This window comes from Dioscorea cayenensis, chromosome 17 (genome assembly GCF_009730915.1).
Source record: "Dioscorea cayenensis subsp. rotundata cultivar TDr96_F1 chromosome 17, TDr96_F1_v2_PseudoChromosome.rev07_lg8_w22 25.fasta, whole genome shotgun sequence".
Taxonomy (NCBI): Eukaryota; Viridiplantae; Streptophyta; class Magnoliopsida; order Dioscoreales; family Dioscoreaceae; genus Dioscorea; species Dioscorea cayenensis.
In genome coordinates, this window is record NC_052487.1 from 18,515,719 (window position 1) to 18,536,313 (window position 20,595).

At 35.0% G+C, this 20,595-nt stretch overlaps 2 protein-coding genes across 9 annotated transcripts; one reads left to right on the top strand and one right to left on the bottom strand.

Moving 5' to 3' along the window:
- The first annotated feature begins 7,437 nt into the window (after window positions 1-7,437).
- On the top strand, window positions 7,438-11,017 carry LOC120280808 (E3 ubiquitin-protein ligase CCNB1IP1 homolog). Of its 8 annotated transcripts, none has more exons than XM_039287751.1 (9): window positions 7,438-7,667; window positions 8,440-8,557; window positions 8,662-8,734; window positions 8,981-9,026; window positions 9,105-9,135; window positions 9,298-9,553; window positions 9,678-9,841; window positions 10,082-10,337; window positions 10,731-11,017. In XM_039287751.1, the coding sequence occupies exons 2-9, from the start codon at window positions 8,488-8,490 to the stop codon at window positions 10,735-10,737; spliced, it is 903 nt and encodes a 300-aa protein (XP_039143685.1). In that variant the 5' UTR covers window positions 7,438-7,667; window positions 8,440-8,487; the 3' UTR covers window positions 10,738-11,017. The 8 variants fall into 8 exon arrangements, with proteins under 8 accessions (XP_039143685.1, XP_039143690.1, XP_039143688.1 ...); XM_039287756.1 differs by having other exon boundaries at window positions 10,106-10,337; XM_039287754.1 differs by having other exon boundaries at window positions 8,484-8,557.
- Window positions 11,018-11,915: 898 nt separating this feature from the next.
- Window positions 11,916-14,343, bottom strand: LOC120280684 (probable NADH kinase). Its single transcript, XM_039287612.1, has 5 exons — window positions 14,239-14,343; window positions 12,966-13,211; window positions 12,745-12,825; window positions 12,471-12,622; window positions 11,916-12,387 (listed from the first exon to the last, which is right to left on the bottom strand). The coding sequence occupies exons 1-5, from the start codon at window positions 14,332-14,334 to the stop codon at window positions 12,018-12,020; spliced, it is 945 nt and encodes a 314-aa protein (XP_039143546.1). The 5' UTR covers window positions 14,335-14,343; the 3' UTR covers window positions 11,916-12,017.
- Window positions 14,344-20,595: the final 6,252 nt, after the last annotated feature.

The window sequence follows — 20,595 nt, forward strand, 5'->3', positions numbered from 1 at the left end:
TGATGATTGGATCAATATTACCACCATTTTGCAGAGTTTTTGTCAATCGAATGCATTACCTTCGTCTTTAACACCATAACGGACATGTTGTTCATCACTTCCAATGATGTATAGCAAGATGAAAGCTTTGCTATTAAGAAGAATAAAATAATTGAGGTGAGTTTTGTTATGAATGAAATGAGTGTTTTATTTTATTTTTTATAATAGAAATATAGTTTGATCATCAAGACCTCAGTGAAAGTCATCAATATATATATATATATATATATATATAAACACAAGTAGCATTAATTCTCAAATGAGTTATTAGGTAGCATATTCTTTCATATATACTCAATTAATATATGTAATTAAAGTAATTAGTACAATAAGTTGACAATTAGTGGTTGCATACTATAACGCCTATTATATCAAATGAATTTCTACCATAATAAATATTAATCAACCAATATAATATCCTTTTATCATATCTATGGATTCATCTATGCTCCTCCGCTTTCAATTCGATATAACTATGCAATTATTAAGATGAACAAAAACCAGGATATGATGGAAAAATTGAAAGATCATTTTGTAATCTTTATATGGATCTTCCCTCAATTACTAAATATGTATTATCATGAATAACAACCATCTAGATAACCACAATAAAAGTCTTTAACCAAACTTAACTAAAACATAAATATAATATATATGTATGTGTGTGTGTGTGACACGTAAAATCAAAGACCAACATGATCTTGTTCTTAAACAAAGGAATCAATAACAAAATCCTTGATATCAAATAAATAAATTACTCGAACAAATAAAGAAATCATAACAACAATATTTTAAGCTATTGTTTCAAAAGTCTCATTACTATGGAATTCATTTCAAGAAAACACCCATATAAGACCACATTATATGCAATACAACTACAATACAAACATTACAAAAGTTTTATAAACAAATTAGATTCATATTTTCATCTACAAAAGTTGGTGCGCAAAATTCTCTCACTAATTCATTCACCTTAACCATTCATTAGAAATTATATCATTGGTCCGACAACAAATAAGTTTTCACATTCCATCCCTCGTTGCTAGATCCATTTACTATCAAAACTCATACTTTATTCTAAACATTTCTATAAAGATGTCTACATTTTATTTTATTGTATGATTACCGAGTTTTTGTACTTGCTAAATGCTCTTAAAAAGACAATATCAACTCTTCCATCGCATGACCATGTTAAAGCATTTCCATGCCGAATGACGTGTTTTCGATTTTTGTACAGAATCACATAGCCATAGTAAATGACCTCTAAACATTGCATTTGTGAGATATTGATGCCCGAACCATTTCAACCCGATACGGCTGATTTGAAAATTCAATATTGCAACTATAACTTATCTAACATGAAAAAGAATGACAAGCCACCAATCCAAGCACCAAAGGCTTTCCAAATTGTCTCCAGCACAATTTTGAAAAAATAATGTACTCCTTCATGTCAAGACACCACATAAATTATCAACTTGCATAAAACTAGCCAACTTTGGCTTTTAGATGTCTAGTATACTTTTACTATCGAGTATATATATATATATATATATATATATATATATATTTCATAATGCAAAGAAACAACAATAAAGTTTAATACTATGATAATCAATGATATTACGCAGTGTAACATTTTCGGATCAAGAAGAGATCTAGAAGATGTTGAAAGCTAGATGTATGCAATGACTTCTTTGATAATATCTTGAGGATAACTTAAAGAAAATAGTTACAAGACTTCTCCCATTCTAACATAATATAATGATCGTAAGAATTTGGAGAAATAAAATAGAAGACAAAGGAGCAAACATTGGAGAAAAATACATAAAGAAAACATAAAGCCCTAAATAATGACGTTGCAACAAAACTGAGAAGAAAAGATTGCCTGATTCCAAACTCCCAACCTAAGTTGTTATAAATGGATCTATATAGGTATGCATGTATTATGTATATATATAGAAAATAACACATAATAATTTGAGATATGTATGTATTGATGGAAAATGACATGACTATAAATGAATAACCCCAACACAAAACAATAATATTTGCCAGCTAATGGTTTGCCAAAATAAAAGATACACAAACATTTATATATTGAGAGAATAAAAAATCAAAATCAAATCTTATCTTCTTTGACAAGAAACAATAAAATCCTTGATATCATGAGTAAAGTGATGTGAGCCTAACTCGATTCAAATAAGTTGAATGAAAAAATAAAAATAAAAAAAGAAGCATGTGCAAAAAAAAGGATAGATAATATATTAAACAAGGACATCAAATATATCATAGAGAGAGATCACGTGTGACAGATGGAATTATACTATATAACTTATGTTTAGTACATTCTTCAGTTATTAAATGAAAATAAGAAGACAAAATCTTATAAAACCCAAAAATGCCAAATGCCTTCTGCCATTAATAATCAACAATGAATTTTTGACTATTGATTAAACCCGAAGGAAGGCCAAGATTTTTACTAAAGACCCATATGAACAATAATGCAATTCTGTCAATAATATCTATCTCAATTCAAGTATTAGCTAATACAAACAATGACTTCCATGTGTGTGTTTTAATTCAAGTTTTTTATTATTTGTTACTTACCCCTTTCTCTTTTTTGTTTTAATAATTTTTATTGTTGGTTGTACATATAAAACAAAATTAAAAAAAAAATTGTTGCCCATAAACATACCCACAAAAACAAAAGCATGACTAACATTTGTCATAGCTCCCACTCTTCACTTGATCTGAATATACATTTTAATGCTTAATTACTAACTACCAACATAAATAAATCACTAGAAAAACCTAAAATTGAAGAGATATATACAAATATAGAGCTATTTGAACAAGTAGACCATAAGATCCCTTGCACCTTGACTATAGCAAACAATTGCAAAATCAATTCAATACAAAAGGAATTTATATTGTGTAACAATTTTATAAAAATATTTTCCTAAGATATAACTATAGAGGAAAACAAATATAATAAAATACATATAAGATAAAAACACAATACTCTTCTTTTAAGAAATCTTACATTCTTTTGAATTTTTATCAAAAGTTAAGCGATTAGTACATTACATTTGTGTTTTGGGAAAAAAAAACAAAACTAAAACTAAAACTAAAACTAATCCACTCTTCTTTTAAGAAAATTTGACAAAGCATGATGAATGTCTTTGACTGAAGACACCAAAAATGAATATGAAAAAATAACCAATTAAAAACAGTACAAGACGATCATCTCTATGTCATCTTTACTTACCTATGTTTCACTTTTTGTATTAATAATTTTGATTATTAGCCATACATATACAAACAATTTTCACAACACATTTTGAAAAAATTATATATATATATATATATATACAGAAAACGTTCATCAAACCTAACAATAGTAAGTTACAAAACTAACAATTTTATGACATTTCCTTTCCTAACATAAAACTATGCACATCAAATCATATCTGATATCCCTCTAGCTAATTTGCATACATCTAAAAAAGTAATAGTTGTCAAAACTCCTAGTCTTCACTTGATCTCAATACACATTTATAAAAAAAAAACTTACAAAATACTAGATGTATGACCACCATCATAATACAATTAGCCCAAAACAACTACAATTTATGATATATATATATAGAAAACTATGTCAACAACAAGCCGACAAGATCCATTGCACCTTAACTATAGCAAAAAATTGTAGAGGAATCAATACAATAAGAAACACAACAATTTAAAGAAATCCAAATGTAAAACAAAACGACTCTCCTTTTAAAGAAATCTCAAAGAACATGATGAATATCTTTGACTAAACACACAAGAATTTTAGAAAAAAAATTAACCAAAGAAAAACAACATAAGGCAACCATCTCTGTCTCTGTCTCTCTCTGTCTCTCTCTCTATATGTATATATATATATATATATGTATTTCTAAAGTAGTTGTGCCTATCCCAAAACAAATAGATATATATATATATATATATATATAACACCTAATAGAAATAAACTAATCTTCCACAAAATCATCAATCTCCTAGATCAAACGTAGTAACACTCGAACAAAAAATACACATTATCAGCATAATTTCCATGCGGTTTCAAGATCCTCTTTTACTCATCCTTGCTTATTATTATTGTTCAATTGTTAACCAATTTGTTTTCTGGATAGCAAAAAAAAATATTCATACTTACAACTTTAATGTATCTATCCTGATGATGATTTGCTGCAATTTGTAGGGTTATCAAAGCAACATACAAGAAAGAGAATGAGTGCATCCAAATTCAAGACAATTTGTGTTTTTTGCGGTAGTAACTTAGGAGAAAAAGAGTTATCAAGATGCTGCCATAGATCTTGGCAGAAAAACTAGTTTGCCTTCTTCATGTTACTAAATTTTAATTGTGGTTTTTAATCACTCTCTCTTTGTTTCCATTGTTTTCCCTCTATTGTTGTTCTTATAATCATATAGTCTACTCATTTATGTATGCTCAGCTATAAATATGTGCAATAACCTAATAAATCCCTACAGGTGATGAAAAATATTAATTTAGTATATGGAGGAGGCAATATAGGATTAATGGGCTTGATAGCATAAAATTGTCTTTAATGGTGGAAGACACGTTCTTGGGTATGAGTTATGCTTGTTTGTTTTTAAATATTGAAACCCCAATCTTTTGAAGAAAAAAACTAGAGATATTAAAAGCTTTTTCCCCTATAACTCAGGATCATTCCCGAAACACTAATGGCGAAAGAGGCATGAAAAAAATTAATTGAATATAATGACAAACTATTGAAAGAAACAACTTAGAATACAAATACAAATGGCTATTTACTAATAAATTGTTTTATGAATTTGTCAGATAACTGGCGTCATTATAGGAGAAGTAAAACCAGTGACCGATATGCACCAAAGAAAAGCAGAGATGGCTCGCAATTATGATGCCTTTATTGCTATGCCTGGTTAGTACATAACCTACATGTATGAGTTATTATATGCCCACTAACAGTGTTTGATTTTGTTATCATTCTTTTACCACACATTATGCAAAAACCAAACAAACCCTCTCACAAATCATTATATGTAAATGTTCTTGACATAAAAAACAATAAATAAATAAATAAACTAAGTAACCTTAATTGGAATTATTATGCATGAGGTTATGGCACTCTTGAAGAATTTTTTGAAGTGATTACTTGGGCACAACTAGGCATACATAAGAAGCTGATAATTCAATGGCAACTGTACATATATACAATGGAAATGCTGAACAAATCATCACTAATGTATTCTTTGGTGTAGGTTGGGTTTTTTTTAATATTGATGGCTATTACAACTCATTGCTATCATTCATTGACCATGCTGTAGAAGAAGGTTTCATCAGCCCAAGTGACCGCCATATAATTGTCTCCGCTGCAAATGCAAAAGAACTAATGGAAAAGCTCAAAGTAATGTCAAAATGCTAGAAAATAATATATATGTACTAAACAATATCCTAATACACGACAATTAAGAATAAAGTTCACTAAGACATCATTCTTTTGCACATAAAAAAAAACTGCTAACCAGAACAAGGAAAACAAAGAATCAACCCTTAACCATGATCAAATCCATGAAGTTAACTCATCGGAGAACAATGCCGGGCAACCTCTCATATCCAGTGATTCCAGTTCACCTATCAAAATCCCATGAATGAAGTGGAGTCCGTTCACTTTTACCCTCTGGTTTTTGTCTTTGACCGAAAGTGGAAGGTCAAAAATTGAAACAACTTTTGCCTATGGTTAATGCAAGTGATGTTGTTAGTAATAATATGATAAGAATCTTTGAGATAAATATGAAACTGAGTAAATATGAATGACATGTCAGACAAATTGAGTTGCTCTTCCAAACTCACTTGACAATATAAAACAAATGAGAGAATCCATCACAACCCAACTTTCCTATTATTAATGGCAAAAACCACACACAAAAATTATTCATGTATGAATAAATCCTTCCAAAATGTATGCAGACAAAATGAAAGAAAAAAACAAACCCACAACATAAGGCGGGCCTCCACACTAGTAAAAATAAATCTCATCTTCATTCAAAAAGAGAAAAAAAAAACCTAATTACCTAGTGAAACTTAATTCCCTTTTAAATATATTAATGTAATTTTTAATTTTAGGTAGGGCAATATGGTTTTTAAGTTGTCCTTACTTTGATAGGATTTTTGTACTCGTGCTTTTGGCGGTACAAAAAAAATTAGCAATTTATGCTATACTCAATCAACTTTTTAGTGCCCTGTACTCTCACTTTCTTTGTAAATCAAACAAATAACAATTTAAGTTGTTCTGTGTTGTTCCTTAAAATCTTGCATATCAAACTGATCCTAAGTTCATTAAAACTAAAAAAAGAGGTAAAATAAAAATAACACAATAAGAGTAGATGCAGCGAACACTAACAATAGATCTAATAAAATAATGTAAGAGGACAACAAAAACGAACAACCAAATAATCAATGATTTAAAAACCAGACCGGACCGAACCGACGGTTCAATTGGTTCAACCGGGAACCGAGCCGTAAACCGGTTCAATTAGTCATATAAAACACTAAAGAACCAGACCGGCTAATTTATTAATTTAAATTATTTAATTAGTTTATTTATTTTATAATTTAAAATTTAAATGAAGTTAATAAACTCATTAACTTAGTACAAATTTCAAAAAGACAAAAAAGTCAAAAAAAGTAAAAAGTAAAATGGTTCAAGATATTAAATATTTATGATTTATTATGATTAACTTATAATTTTACACTAATCAATAATTAAATCATTTAAGTTAAAGTATTAAAGTGTTAAATTAAACATTTGAACGGTTTGGTTTTTATTTTTTAATCATTATTGTTGTTGTATACTTGTATACTTATATTTTATTTAATTCTTTATATTTTAATATTTGTTGTATAGTTGTATTTTTGTATATTTGTATTTTAAAAATTTTAATTTTTTTGAAAGTTAAGACTTTGTCACCTTATAAAGGTAATTTAACTTTGTAATATGTAATTTTGTATCTTTTTTATTAATTTTTCTTTATTTTTAAAATTATTATTTTTACTTATTTTTTAATATTTTTTAATTTTTAAATATTTATTTATTTAAAAAATTAAATCCGGTTGAACCGGTTGGACCATAATCGGTTGTCTAACCGGGTCGACAACCGGTCTGGTAATTAAAACATACAAAAGGAGGGAGATTACTTTCATTTTCACACTCTTGAAAAGTTTCATAATTTAACCAAGAAACATGCTTCTATAAATCTTAAAGCCACACGTGGAACATTAGGGGCCATCACGGTGCTTATTTAAATATCAAAACGGGGGCGTTTGCCGCCAGTTCTCCATTTCGTGGTTTCTCTTCTCCGAGCTCTCTCCCTGTTCTCCATTCCTTCGCTTCTCCGAGCTCGTTCGAGAAGATGGGATCGATTTCTTAGGGTTTCGTGCTTCTCAGGCATCCAATCCTCCATCGCAGTGCTGCTGGTTGATCCTTTCTTCTGATTCCTCGGTGTGAGATCAAATTACGATGATTTAATGCTCGATTTTTTCATGAATTTCTGTTCTGATGATGGGTTTTATGGAATTCGAGGTGATGAGTCTTGATTTTCTGATTTCTCTAGTATTTTCTTTTTATTACTGGATGCTTGTGCATTGTGATTGTGAAAATTGATGCTTTCTAGGGTTTCCGATTTGCACAAACCTCTTTATCTGTTAAATAGATCTAACTAGGGATATCTGTATGTGTTTTCATGTTTACTTGCATTGGTTGGAATTTTTCTCTTCTTTGTAGTGCGTGCTGATTGAGAACTTGGGTATCTTGTGGAATTATGATCCGTCTTTTAGGTTTTTAGAAGAAATTTCTGCAATTTTGAGAATTAACAAGAATCTCATGCGTTTATTTGGATTAGTCCATGCTGAAATAAGAAAATCTGATGTGTTTTAGGGAAACTTCTATTTCTGATGATATATCTGATGGTATATAATTGCAGTTTAGTCAATAGCATTGCTGATTTTGTCAAAAGTTTTTTCCAGGAAATGGTCTGGATTCTTTTGTAGACCCAGAGTAAATTTGTTTTTTCTACTGCCCCCCCTAGCTTCTTGATGGTTTTCTGCTTATTAGAGACAAATAAGCAAAACAGGATGTTTCTTTGATTTATTATGAGAAATAGCACTTGATTTGCACTGCTTTAATAAGGAATTTCTTTATTTGTTTAAATCTGACCTGTATTTTCCCTCTGTTTTTTCATTTGAAAGCAATTAAGTAGAAAACTGGAATAGGCTGTCTCTGTTTTGATTTAGACAGCATGTTCCTTCCTTGAGTTTCAAGCATCCTTTATTTTCCAATTTGATGTACATTGCAGGTCCTAGTAGCTCTCTAATACCATGGCCTTTCAATCCCAATTAGCGAAATGAGGTGCAATGCTTGTTGGCGGGAATTGGAGGGCAAGGCCGTATCAACTACATGTGGTCATATTTTGTGTATCCTTTCAAGTCATTGATATGCTGGTCTTGTTATGTTGAAGTTATTAACTAACCAATACTCAGAAGTCTTCTATGGTTAAGTGTCCTTAACACTTGAGAAGGCACTGAAGATGCTGGCAAGATACTGTCCAATGATGCTGCATGTCCTATCTGTGATCAAGTGCTCTCAAGAAGGTGCACATCCATTTATTTTCTTGGCTCAGATAGTAATGGTTTTTCCATGTCATTATCAATTGAGCTATTTCTAAGATCTGCTTTATCCTTCAGATTTCTCCTCATAAGTAGCATTGATGCTTTTTATATAGGAACAGCAGAATATTTTATGAGGCCATCCTGCAATTTTAATACCAACATATTTCATGAGGCACTTTTAGTGATTTGATCCATTTTCACATAACATGCTGAACTTTTGCTTGTCAGCCTCATGAGACCGGTGGAAATTAATCCTGGTGATGAATGGATAAATGTAAGAACTTCTATCAAGTCATTGAATTTCTATGGTTGTACTTAACATTCTATGTTCTTAGTCATGTTTGCTTTGCAGATGGCAATGGCTGGAATGTCTCCACAGATACGTATCCTCATGCTTATTTAATGGCTTATAGATTATTTACTTTATTCACCCCGTGTTTATCCATTATCAAGTAAAGCAAAGCCTAGAGATTTTCAGCAGGTTTTTAGGGAGATCTAAATGAATTGCCCATGTCTATGTTTTCCTTTGATAAATAAAACCACAGTTATGAAGAGTGCCTATCGGAGTGTAATGTTTTATATTGGCCAAAAGGAACTTGAAATGCAATACAAAATGAACACGATCATTGGGCAATGCCGCCAGAAATGTGAGGCCATGCAAGCAAAGTTCACAGAGAAGCTAGAGCAGGTGCACACTGCATATCAGAAAGCAGCAAAAAGGTGCCAGATGATGGAACAAGAAATTGACAACTTGTCTAAAGATAAGCAGGAACTCCAAGAAAAATATGCTGAAAAATCCAGGTTTAAATCTTGTGGCTTCTGTGTTAAAAAAAATTCACGACAGACTTATACAATCCTCTGTTTTTGTACTCAATACTTGGTTGCATAAGAGGGTCTGATATATCAACTGCTTCTTTGAAATCAGACAGAAGAGAAAGCTTGATGAGATGTATGATCAGTTGAGGAATGAGTATGAGTCAGTGAAGCGATCAGCTATACAACCTGCAGGCAACTTCTTCCAAAGAGCTGACCCAGACTTGTTTTCAGGCATGGGAAATTTGATGGATGGCAGGGAGCCTGTCAGACAAGGTGATTCTTTAACCATTTCATTTCTTTGGGTTAAACAAGAAGCAATGAATTAATGAATTATCCAAGGAAAAAAAAAGTCTTGGCAAATTGCTTGATATTCAAATAGCAAAATGCCTATGTTTTAGTAAAGCCTCTAAGAAATACTTGAGTTTTCTTAAGAACTGAATTGGTCAGAGGGAGCTTACTGGAACTTTTCTTTAAGCTCTCCCCCAAAAATACAGTTTGATTTATTTGTTGCAGATCGATTCACTCCTGATACTCCAGGGCAGAGAGAGGACATGTGGCCTGGTAGACAGAAGAATTCCAACTCAACTGTCTTTGACCTTTCTGGAGGTTCGCCAGCAAAGACAACAATTCCTGGGGACAGTGGGGGCAGAAGGCCCGCTCGTCCTATATTTGGACCTGGGGTGAGCAACCCATCAGCTACCTTACGGAATCTCATAATTTCTCCAATGAAACGGCCACAATTATCACGTAGTCGCCCCCACATGTTCACGTAAGTCCTTATCTCTAATCAATTTTTTTTTTCATTAATGCTCAGAAGTTATTCTAGATATATGCCTGCCTGAAAGCTATCTTCTGTGTGCTGTGGTTAATTGGTAGCAGACATGCAGAAAAGTCCTATTGTTTCTATAGGAAAAAAGCCGTTAGGAGCCATGTTCTCTGTAGTCTATCCATGCCTACCTTAAAAGTTTTTCTCATTCTTCTATGCCTCCTTACTGGTTAGAAGCTAATATGCACATAATTTTTATTGTTGATTTCAAAGAGAGACCGGTATTCAGTAGCCATGTTTTCTGCTGATTTGCATATATAAGCAGAAAGCTTTGACTTTGACTCCCAAATTAGAGAAATTTTGAAACTTTACTGATCAGTCAAACTCTTATTTCAGGCTGTAGGAGCAATGGAGAGAGTAGTCTTCTGCTGTCCATCCTAGAGCAGTCTCCTGTTTCCTTCTCCTGGATAACTACTAAGTTTTGTAAGATCTTTCCTTTAGATGCCTCAGCAAGGCATCATCATGCTCTGGTTGGAAAAGAATAGCCGGTATTACTGTCCTTGTTGGAACAATTATTACGAGAGTGTCCTTTTTCTTGGCTTACTAACATTTTAACTGACAATTCAGAGATAAGTTCTCTTTTTGGAAACCAAAAGAGAGATATCCTGCACCCTGCAGGCAACAAAGAGCAAGAATATATAACTAGTAGTCAATACTCTCATTACGTTCAAATGAAACTTTTCAGGTAGAAAGCAGGTTGGAGAATATTGTTTACAGGATCAGAAATTGCTTTTTCACCATGGTAAGTTTCCAAATCTTACCAGAAAATTCAAATGCCTGCTATGCATGATCTCCAAATATTTATAGCTTTTCAGGCTTGTGAAAGGTGTGAATCTTTGGTAAGCCTGACAGACTCATATCTAGGTTTCCCCTTGCCCTCCAAAATCATGTTGTGGGAAGCAAATGATGTGAATGCAATTGGTATGAATCTCTAATTTGCCCACTTTCAACATTGACCCTTTCTTGGATAAGTGTTTAATCAATGTTCTCGCTGTGAAACTGGTCAATTATAGAGTTGTTGTAGTTTCGAGTCATTAACCAGTTAGGATTGAAATGCCGCCTCGCCGCATCTTTGGAAATTCATTAGATTACTGTATTTGTGTGCCTGCTGTCTGAACAACAGTATTATTGTAGCAGTCTTGAACCTATGCACCCAAAATGAAGGATTGTTTACCTATTTGACAGTAGAATTTTTTTCCAACCTATAGTCTCCAGTTCACTGTTCTTTGGTTCATCTAAAAGTCTACCAGTAACTGTTAGATTGAAATGTATAATGAATAGGTATTGGACAAAATTTCTCATGTTCCTGTTTGATTTCTTCAATTTGTATTATTCATTAATGCACACTACTTGTTGGCACTCCAGAAAAAAAAAAAAATGAAGAATTTAATAAAATGTTTCTTAAGACATTCAGAAATAAGAAATGAACTGACCATGAGTTAATTACGTTCTATCATAAAAAAAAAGTGAGCGGGTGTCGAAATATGACTCTGTCAAATGTAATTTGGTAAAAATCATACATGAGAACAAGCCGATTGGATATCTATGGCATCAGAATGGATCCAGCATAAAAAATAAAAATTAAAAGAAATGCGAGGAATGCAGTAGATTTACTAGGAGCAACTACTGTGTTAACGGATTTTGGGACAAGTAAACTTTCAACATTGGAGCATTCGAAGAAATTTCTATTGTATCTCCATGTTGCATTGAACAAAATACATGTGAACCATCAATATATATGGTGCCTTCTTTACTATACCAAGTGGCTTCGATTGACTGGTTCGGTTTAACTAACCCATGCAACAGAGGTGCATCTATTTGTCTAGGTAAAATCGGCTCTCTTACCATATACTGAAGGTCACGACTCAAAATAGGCATGGGAAACCCACCAGCTGATAGCATAGCAGCGGTTGATCCCGCTGCAGTGGATACTCTGAAACCACTAGATCGGCAGTTCACTAAATTGGAGATGTTTTGGTCATTGCTTTTGATTCTGAATAAGTCACCGATTTTGTTAGTAAAAGGTCGTTCTAATTTTTAAGTGAATGTACAATTATTAGAAAGAGAACACCGTACCGAAATGAGAACCTTGAAACGGTTGCAGGGCAAGGGTGTGCTACGAGAATATCATTCAGAGCAAATGCCGACAGTTTACTGCCATTCAAGCTGATTGATATCCTCGAGAGTTTTGAAGGCTCTTTTCTACTCTCAAGCATTTCATCTAACACCTAGACACACAGACAAGAAGACCGTGGGAATTGGATGCGACAATATTCTATACAATATTAACACAAAAATAGCGACGCAAGAAAAGGCAGCAAAAAAACTATTTGAACGGTAATCGGTTTACCTGCTCAAAATTCTCTACAGTTGCAGCACAGAGATAACCGGTGCTCCTCGTCGCATCAAACTCATTACTAAACCTCTCAACCTGAACAGTAGTAGATAGAAAATACCATCAATAAACAAACCATTTCCCAAATCAAGATAACAAAGTCTGCACAAAATGTTCGAATATCTCATCAAAGAAATTATAGAATTTATATAGTGCACAAGAACAGTTGCAAGAACCTCCTCAATTCGCGTCGGATCTGAATTGACTCCCAGAATTGGAATTGTTTCATCTAGAAAATGACTGGCCTTCAAAAGAGTACCATCTCCACCAACAGTGATCACAAGATCAACATCACGGATCGGTTGTGTCAGATAGTTACGCATTACAGGTTCCCAATCCAGAGATTTCCGTCGCAGAACATTTTGACAGAATTTAATTGCTTCTTCATGGACCTTACATCGATCATCCAAATAACTTAAAACCTACAATCAACCAAGAAAACAATAAAAACGGTGTTATTTTACTGTCATGAATTCAATTAACTGAATGCATAGCTATAATACAACTATCGAATTACAAGACTGAAAGCCCTTTCCTATCTGAGAGCAAACAGGAAACCGATTGAACAAAGATCAAAGTTACACTAAAATAGCTCTTCTTTGACATCACTTGATGGCATTGACAACAAGGTTTCCATTTCTAATCTGAAAATAAGTCATAAACCAATTGAAAACATCTTTCACACATAAACATACACTAATAAAGTTCACTTCACATTGGCGTTCAAAAAGCTCCTATTTTGATGCAATTTTTTTTTTTTCCAAGACGAGCTGCTTAACCGCTAAAAAAGTCAGGGGCGAGCACAAGCATAGGTGGAGCAAGTGAAAGTAGAGCCCGCACACACATGAGCGCTGGAACCACTCACACATAACCACTACTCACACTAAACTCACAAACTAAGGCTTGAAGCATTGACAAAACAACAAGGTGATCTTTTCCACAAACATAAATTACAAAATTGCAGTTTTAACTAGGGTTTATAAAAAAAGGTTCAATTCTTATGCAAATTAGAAACAAAAAAAAAAACCAATTGAGAACATCTTTACCACAAAAAAAACATAAATCAACAAATCCAAGAAAAAGAAAGGCCTCTCCCTGATCCAATTTAGAGCAAAAAAACTCAAAAAAATTAAGAAAAACATGAAAGAAAAGAAAAATTGGTTGAAAAAAAAAACTGTAAAAATCCAAACTTGCAAAAAACATAAATTAACAAAAATCTAAGAAAAGAAAGCCCCCTTCCTGATCCAATTTAGGGCACAAAACTCAAACTTAAGAAAAAACATGAAAGAAAAGAAAGATTAGTAGAAAAAAAAAATACTGTAAAAATCCAAACTTTCCAAACATGAACTATGAACTCAAATCATTGAGTATCTCGGAATTGAATGATATTTTTCAACCAGAGCTTCAAGAGAAGGTTTCATGGATATCAAAAGCCATGAATTTGCTTACCTTGGAGTTGGGTCCGAAGTGGAGAAGGCCTGAAGGCTTCGGCCTCGGAGGGTAGACATTGAAGGGCTTCAGTAGAAGCAGCACTCGCCGCAGCATTTTTGCACTTTCCTCCCTCGACTCTAAAAACTTATAAGTTATGAATTTATTCTTTCTTGCACAAAACCCCCAAAACTTTTATATTTCTAGTCTTTAAATCAGTGGCGTTTGTCACTTATTTAATTCTATGATTACGATTATTAATTGTAGTGAAATAAATGTATCAAATTGATTATCGAATTTATCTTAAGAATATAATGTCACATTATTTTTATTTATTTTAATTTACATAAATTAATTTTAAATATAAGCTTAACACTAATCTAATATATGTCATTATTTTCGTAAAAAAATAAAACACAAATTTATTAGAAGCTAAAAATAAGGGTACAATTAAAAATAATACATGGGAAAATAATTATTGACAAATAGCTATGACGTCCACCGGGATTATTTTTTAGGTAGAATTGCCAAAAAAACCCCCAAACTTTGCCATATTGCCAAAAAAACCCCCATAGTTTTTGCAATACCCAAAAACCTCTTCTTTTTATACTCCATGATTTTCAAACCCCCAAAGTATGTAACGGCATTAAACGGAGTGTTTTTTAAATTTTATGGATGAAAATGCCTTTGCACGGGAAGTCGTGGCTGCACCCATTTCGGCGGTGTGAGAGGAAGTAGGTGGGTTTTTTCTTGAGAGCTACATGTTGCTTGTCTCTCTCAACTCGCGTCTCCGACCATTTGTCTTCTCTAAACTCGCGTCTCAGCTCTTCCCTTTCCACTGCGTCTCGAAGGAGAAGTCCCGCACAAGTATTCGGCATTTCATCACTATGCAGTCTAAAGTATTGATTATGGTTTTTTGTTAATTATTCTGTTACGAAGAGACATTTTTTTCGGTTTTGTTTTTGTGATTTTTGTTTTTTTCTTGGAAGACATTGAAGCTCTGCATGGGGATTGATCGGCTAGGGGTTTTGTTGAGTCCGTAGGGAGATCTCTCGGCTAGGGGTTTTTGTTTTTTGTTTTTACATTTTCGATGCATGTACTGCGATCGAAATGGTTTTTCGATTGTTGTGATTTGTGTAATGTTTATAATCTACGTTTACCCTTTCAGTTGATATGGTTGAAGTTGTAAAAATGAGGTCTACGTTTAAATAATGAGCTTTTTACAGTTTTTTGCGTCGTTTAACTATTTGTATCTCCGTTTAATAATATAGTTCTACTGTTTAACAAATGATATCAATGTTTAAGAATTGAGAGTTTACTGGTTTAACAACTTATAATTCCGCTTATCAATTTGTGAATCCTGATGTCCGAATGTCTTTGTTATTATCGCGAGGCTTGTGATTATGGCGGTCAATCTAGTTAATGGGCGATGCTACATGACACCTGTGAGTGGAGACCAGTGGGTCGAATTGAAAGTTCACATGATTCTTCGACACTCGGAGATCATCCCGAAGGACACGATTGCAGACATTCTCGAGTTGGAAGTCGTATTCCAAGAACAGGGCCCTTCTTGATTCTCATTGCAAAAGGTACAATAGTCGCACCAATAAATTCGGGGATCGGGGAAAGCATCGCGACTTTCGAGGGCTCGAAGATGCGGCCCTCGTTCTTGGTCTACGTTGCGATGGAGACGCAGTCGTGTATTAGAAGAAGAAAACACGCTCAGCTTTCGAAGAGAGGTATTTATCGAAAACGTACGAGAGACATAGAGACTCCATCAGGAGCACTCTTCAGCAACTCGTTTGTCAGAGGGGAGAAGAAGAAAATTTTGTCAAACTATTGATGGTGTACCTCCTGGGTACAATCCTCTTCCCAAATACGTCCTGCTTGGTTCCTAACTGGATCGTTGATTATGTCGATGATCTACCTGCCATGGGGCGATACGCATGGGCGCAGGCGACGCACAAGTGGCTTATGGAGGACATTCCACAAGCCGCCGCTCGAGTGCAATCTAGATGCGCGGGGAAGAACACTAACACCGGGTATGTTAAGGGTTGCACGGTCGCGCTTAACATCTGGTTTTACGAGCTGACCGGAACAAGAAAGAAAGTCCGTTACTGGAAGATCCCAAGGATGTTGTGCTACAATGAAAATACTTACCGGAAGCAAGCGACGATAGAAACGAGTTTGTCATCTCTCGAAGGAAAAGAGGTAATAATTCAAAAACAATATGTCTAACCGTAGGCGTTAATGTTTAAAAATATTATTTACCGTTTAACTTTGTTCATCTACCGTTTAAACCGTTTCTTTAATGTTTAAATATTTTGTTCTCTGTTTAACCTAATACGCTATAACGTTTAAATATATAAGTTACATGTTTAAATATAGTTTTTATTGTTTAAACTGAATGATTTTGCTAAGATTGTTTGGTTTACGTATGTTAGTTTCCTGAGCTAGTTCCGACGAATGCTGATGAAGAAATATTTGTTCGGGCCAACCGTCGGTTGGATGCTATTGCTCCAGAACTGCTTGCTTGAAGGCAAGATGAGACGGCAACCTCTTCCGTGCGCGCTCGACGCCGTTCTCCTACTTCCAGCCCAAAACGCGCATGCATTCCTAGAGGCCAGAGAAGCCCTCGCCTACCCCGCCCGACCGTGGCAGCCCCCCCAACCGTGGCAGAGCCCCGGCCGGCACTAGGCGAGGATGTCACTGCAACTCTTCTGCAGGCTTGCCAGATTTTGATGACCGAGTTCCCTCGGCTTGTCGCTCGGGTTGAGGCATTGGAAGGCCGGTCACACTCACAATCGACTGCGCCTTCCCTCCAAACAAATGAAGCACCCAGGACGGACGCGCCGTCGGAATTCGACGACGAGGACATCATCGGGGTGGCCATTCGAAGGCGGCCTCATTCGAAGAGGCTTGCAAAAAAGAGGAAAACAATAATGCCTCCGTCTCCACCGCCGACTGATGATGAAACAATAGCAGCACTATCGGCGGCTGATGGTGTTACTGTTGATGATATGCTCGTCACAGTGGAGGAGATCGCAGATGACGCTGAGATTGCCGTGGTGGATAAGATCGTTGACTCTGTTGTTAACGACAACATGAACCCGGTGGAATCGGCGTCTGACAGTACGGCATCAAAGATGGACATAATCCATGAAGAATAACAACCAACCAACGTTGTGTCTGCCATTGATGCTGTTGCCGTGGCCGTGGCTGAGAAGGTCGTTGACTCTATCCTCAACGAACTCGAAGTCACGGTGGAACCAACGGCTGACCGTGCCGCATCGAAGGCAGACACAATCCCACAACAACAAGAAGCATGTAAGGAAGTGTCTCCCGTTGATGCTGCCGTCCTGCTCCCATCGAAGGAAGGGAATGCTGCCGAAATGGAGATGAGAGAGAAGAACAATGCCAATAAAAAATTAGAAGAAGTTCGAAAAGTCTTCATTCCGAAGAAGAAAAAATACGTTGGCCAATCGCGCTTCAACAAGTACCAGCAGGAGTTGATAAGGATCTTCCTCAACTGCCCTATGGACAAGTAAGTTTGAAGTTTTTATGGTATTGTTTAAACTATTATATGTTACCATTTAAGTAAGAGCGTTAACGTCTAACCATCACAAATAGCATTTAAACTATTACATGTTACCCTTTAAGTATTACAGTTAACATTCAAACATTTAATATAGCATTTAAATATATAGATGTTAACCAAAACTATTATACGTTACCATTTAATTTATATCGTTAACATTTAAATATTTTACATAGAATTTTAAATCTTGTTGTATCAGTTAAATATTTACAATATTGTTTACGTATCTATGTTCCGTTCAACCATAGCACTGTCGTGTGGAAGAATGACTCTGTCAGCACCACATGGTCCAGTCTATTCGACCTGCTTGAGGGGAAGGAGATGGTTGTAGACGATGTGATGGACGCTTTCGTATGTATATTGCAAAAGTCGATGAGCGTAGTGCCATATCGTTATAAGAAGCGCGCCTCCATCACACGACCACTGGCGCTGTTCATGTCAAAGCAGGGCGACGACGCACATGAATCCACTATGGCTATGATCGGAGATGCCGCACGCAACGTGCATGAAGTTGACATTGTCATCCTCCCGATAATTATGAGTGTCACTTCCATGTCGTCATCCTTGACAATGACAAACAAGAATACAAGCATTATTCTTCATGCCAAAGCGAGGAATATGATAAAAACGCGCTAGAAATGGTAAGTGCTTTAATAATTTGTGTTTGAGTAATAGTGTTCGATAAATAATCGGCATTCTAATATCAACTTGTATACCTTGACAACGAAACCTATTCGACCTTTGTATCGACATGGAGTTGGGCGAGTCGGCGTCCGCAAAGTTCCCGCTTGTTCACGATCATCGAAAACCCCACGACAAAAAAAGGAAGTGTCGACTGCAGCGTCTATGTCATGCGGTTTATCGAGCGCTATTTCGCCGATGAGAAGCTACGGCTACCGCAGATCGGACGTCCCCTTATATGCGATTAAAGTATGTTTCCCACATACTTAAGGAGGGGAGGGCAGCCGGCATCACTGCCAAAGGGGAGTGTTCTCAAGCGGGTTCATAGTCATTGTATACGTTCTTTAGTTTCAAATGTAAACCAGCTTTTAAATTCAATTCATTTTTTTCCGAAGAACATGACAAATTTTCGTCAATGTAAATTTACATGTATCTATATTTATATACTTGACTCTTTCTTTAACAATCTAGTTTCATTGTTTAACTTGCACTTTCATTGTTTAGTTATAAGTTTCATTGTTTAATTATCAACGTCATTATTTAAATATCCATGTTATAGTTTAAGACGAACTAGTCACTTGCGAAAATAACCATCGACTCGTTTAAACTAACAACGCCTCTACTTAAATATATGTGTTAACTCGTAACAATAATGTTTTTCTCTATTTAAAAAAATGAAAAAGTTGGCACACAAATAACTTTGTTTCTTTGTAAAAATCACATTTGCTTTTACAATGGCTAGTCGACGACAGCTTTCATTGTAAATATCCCTGCTTTCGCTTTTGAGATTCATTCTTGTTGGATGATATTGAAGTCCACGAGTTCATTATCGGCTAGGGTTCTGTTTCGTTTTCATTTTTCATTATCGGCTAATGTTAAACATTCGAGTTCAAAGTGTATAATTATCACTTTCTCCCTTTAACTTTCTTTTCTCTGCTTTAAATTTCATTTTTCTCTGCTTTAAAAATTGTCTTATTGAATATCAGTATAATTACAATGAAATGTACTTAAAATACAAATCTCTGATAGAAATAGAATGTTCACGTAAGACAATATAATACAACATTCATTTTCTTAGTAAATATCAACGTAATTACAATGGCATATACAAATCTCTGAAAAAAATAGAATGTTCACGTTAGGCAATACAAAAATTCTCTGTTTAAGCTTCAAACTCTCCGTTGAACGCATGACGTAACCATCACGGACCTCGGAATCGTCAAAGTACACCTTCGAATAGGGTGTCCAGAACACTCGCTCTAGTCAGACCACATTTTCTTCTAGATCAAGTCCTTTTTAAAGGATATGTGATGAGCCTTCTTCTGGTAATCATCCACAATCAACTTGTAAGTGAAATCTTCTTTTCTTGACAAAGTCGAAACGCACTTCCGTCATTGCTTACCCGTAGAGCATTTCGACTGGGCCAAGAAAAAGCAAGTTTTCACCTACAGGTTGTTTATGGATGACGTACTAGAGGAAAACAATCATGACACATCCTGTAAAAAGTCTCTGATCTAAAAAATGTGGTTTGAATGGAGCGAATGTTGTGAACACCAAGTTTTCGACTCGACAGGATGACCATCACACAAGAACAAGAGGAAGGAGAGTGGTTGTTTGTTCAACGAAATGGTTCTTCCTTCCCATTTATACTATGAAATCCAACAGCCTGATGCCGCTTTGGCTTCCGATTTTAATGAAGGCCGGGAGTGGAAATGCTTGGGGAACCGAGCGTGTATTAATTACACTTGGGGGACCAAAGGCACGGTCGCGTTGTATATTTTAAGCGGATTCAAATGTATTTTAGACGATAATAAGAAGTATATACACAATACACAATGCCTACTCGGCAAGAGATTCATTGCACGATCTGCGATTGTGATCAGAAGCGTGGCAATGGCTACAAGGCACCTCGCGGACCTCGGACGCTTACGACTCGATCCTCTTTCATCTAGGATGCCCAGGTTGCCTTCTCATCTGCGATTTTCGTCCGTCGTCACAGGCGATCGCAAACGACAGCGGCATTGCAAGCCCTCTTGAACCCCACAATACACGCACTGAAAGAAAAGAATGCACGCTTAAACACCAAATGAGAAGAAGAA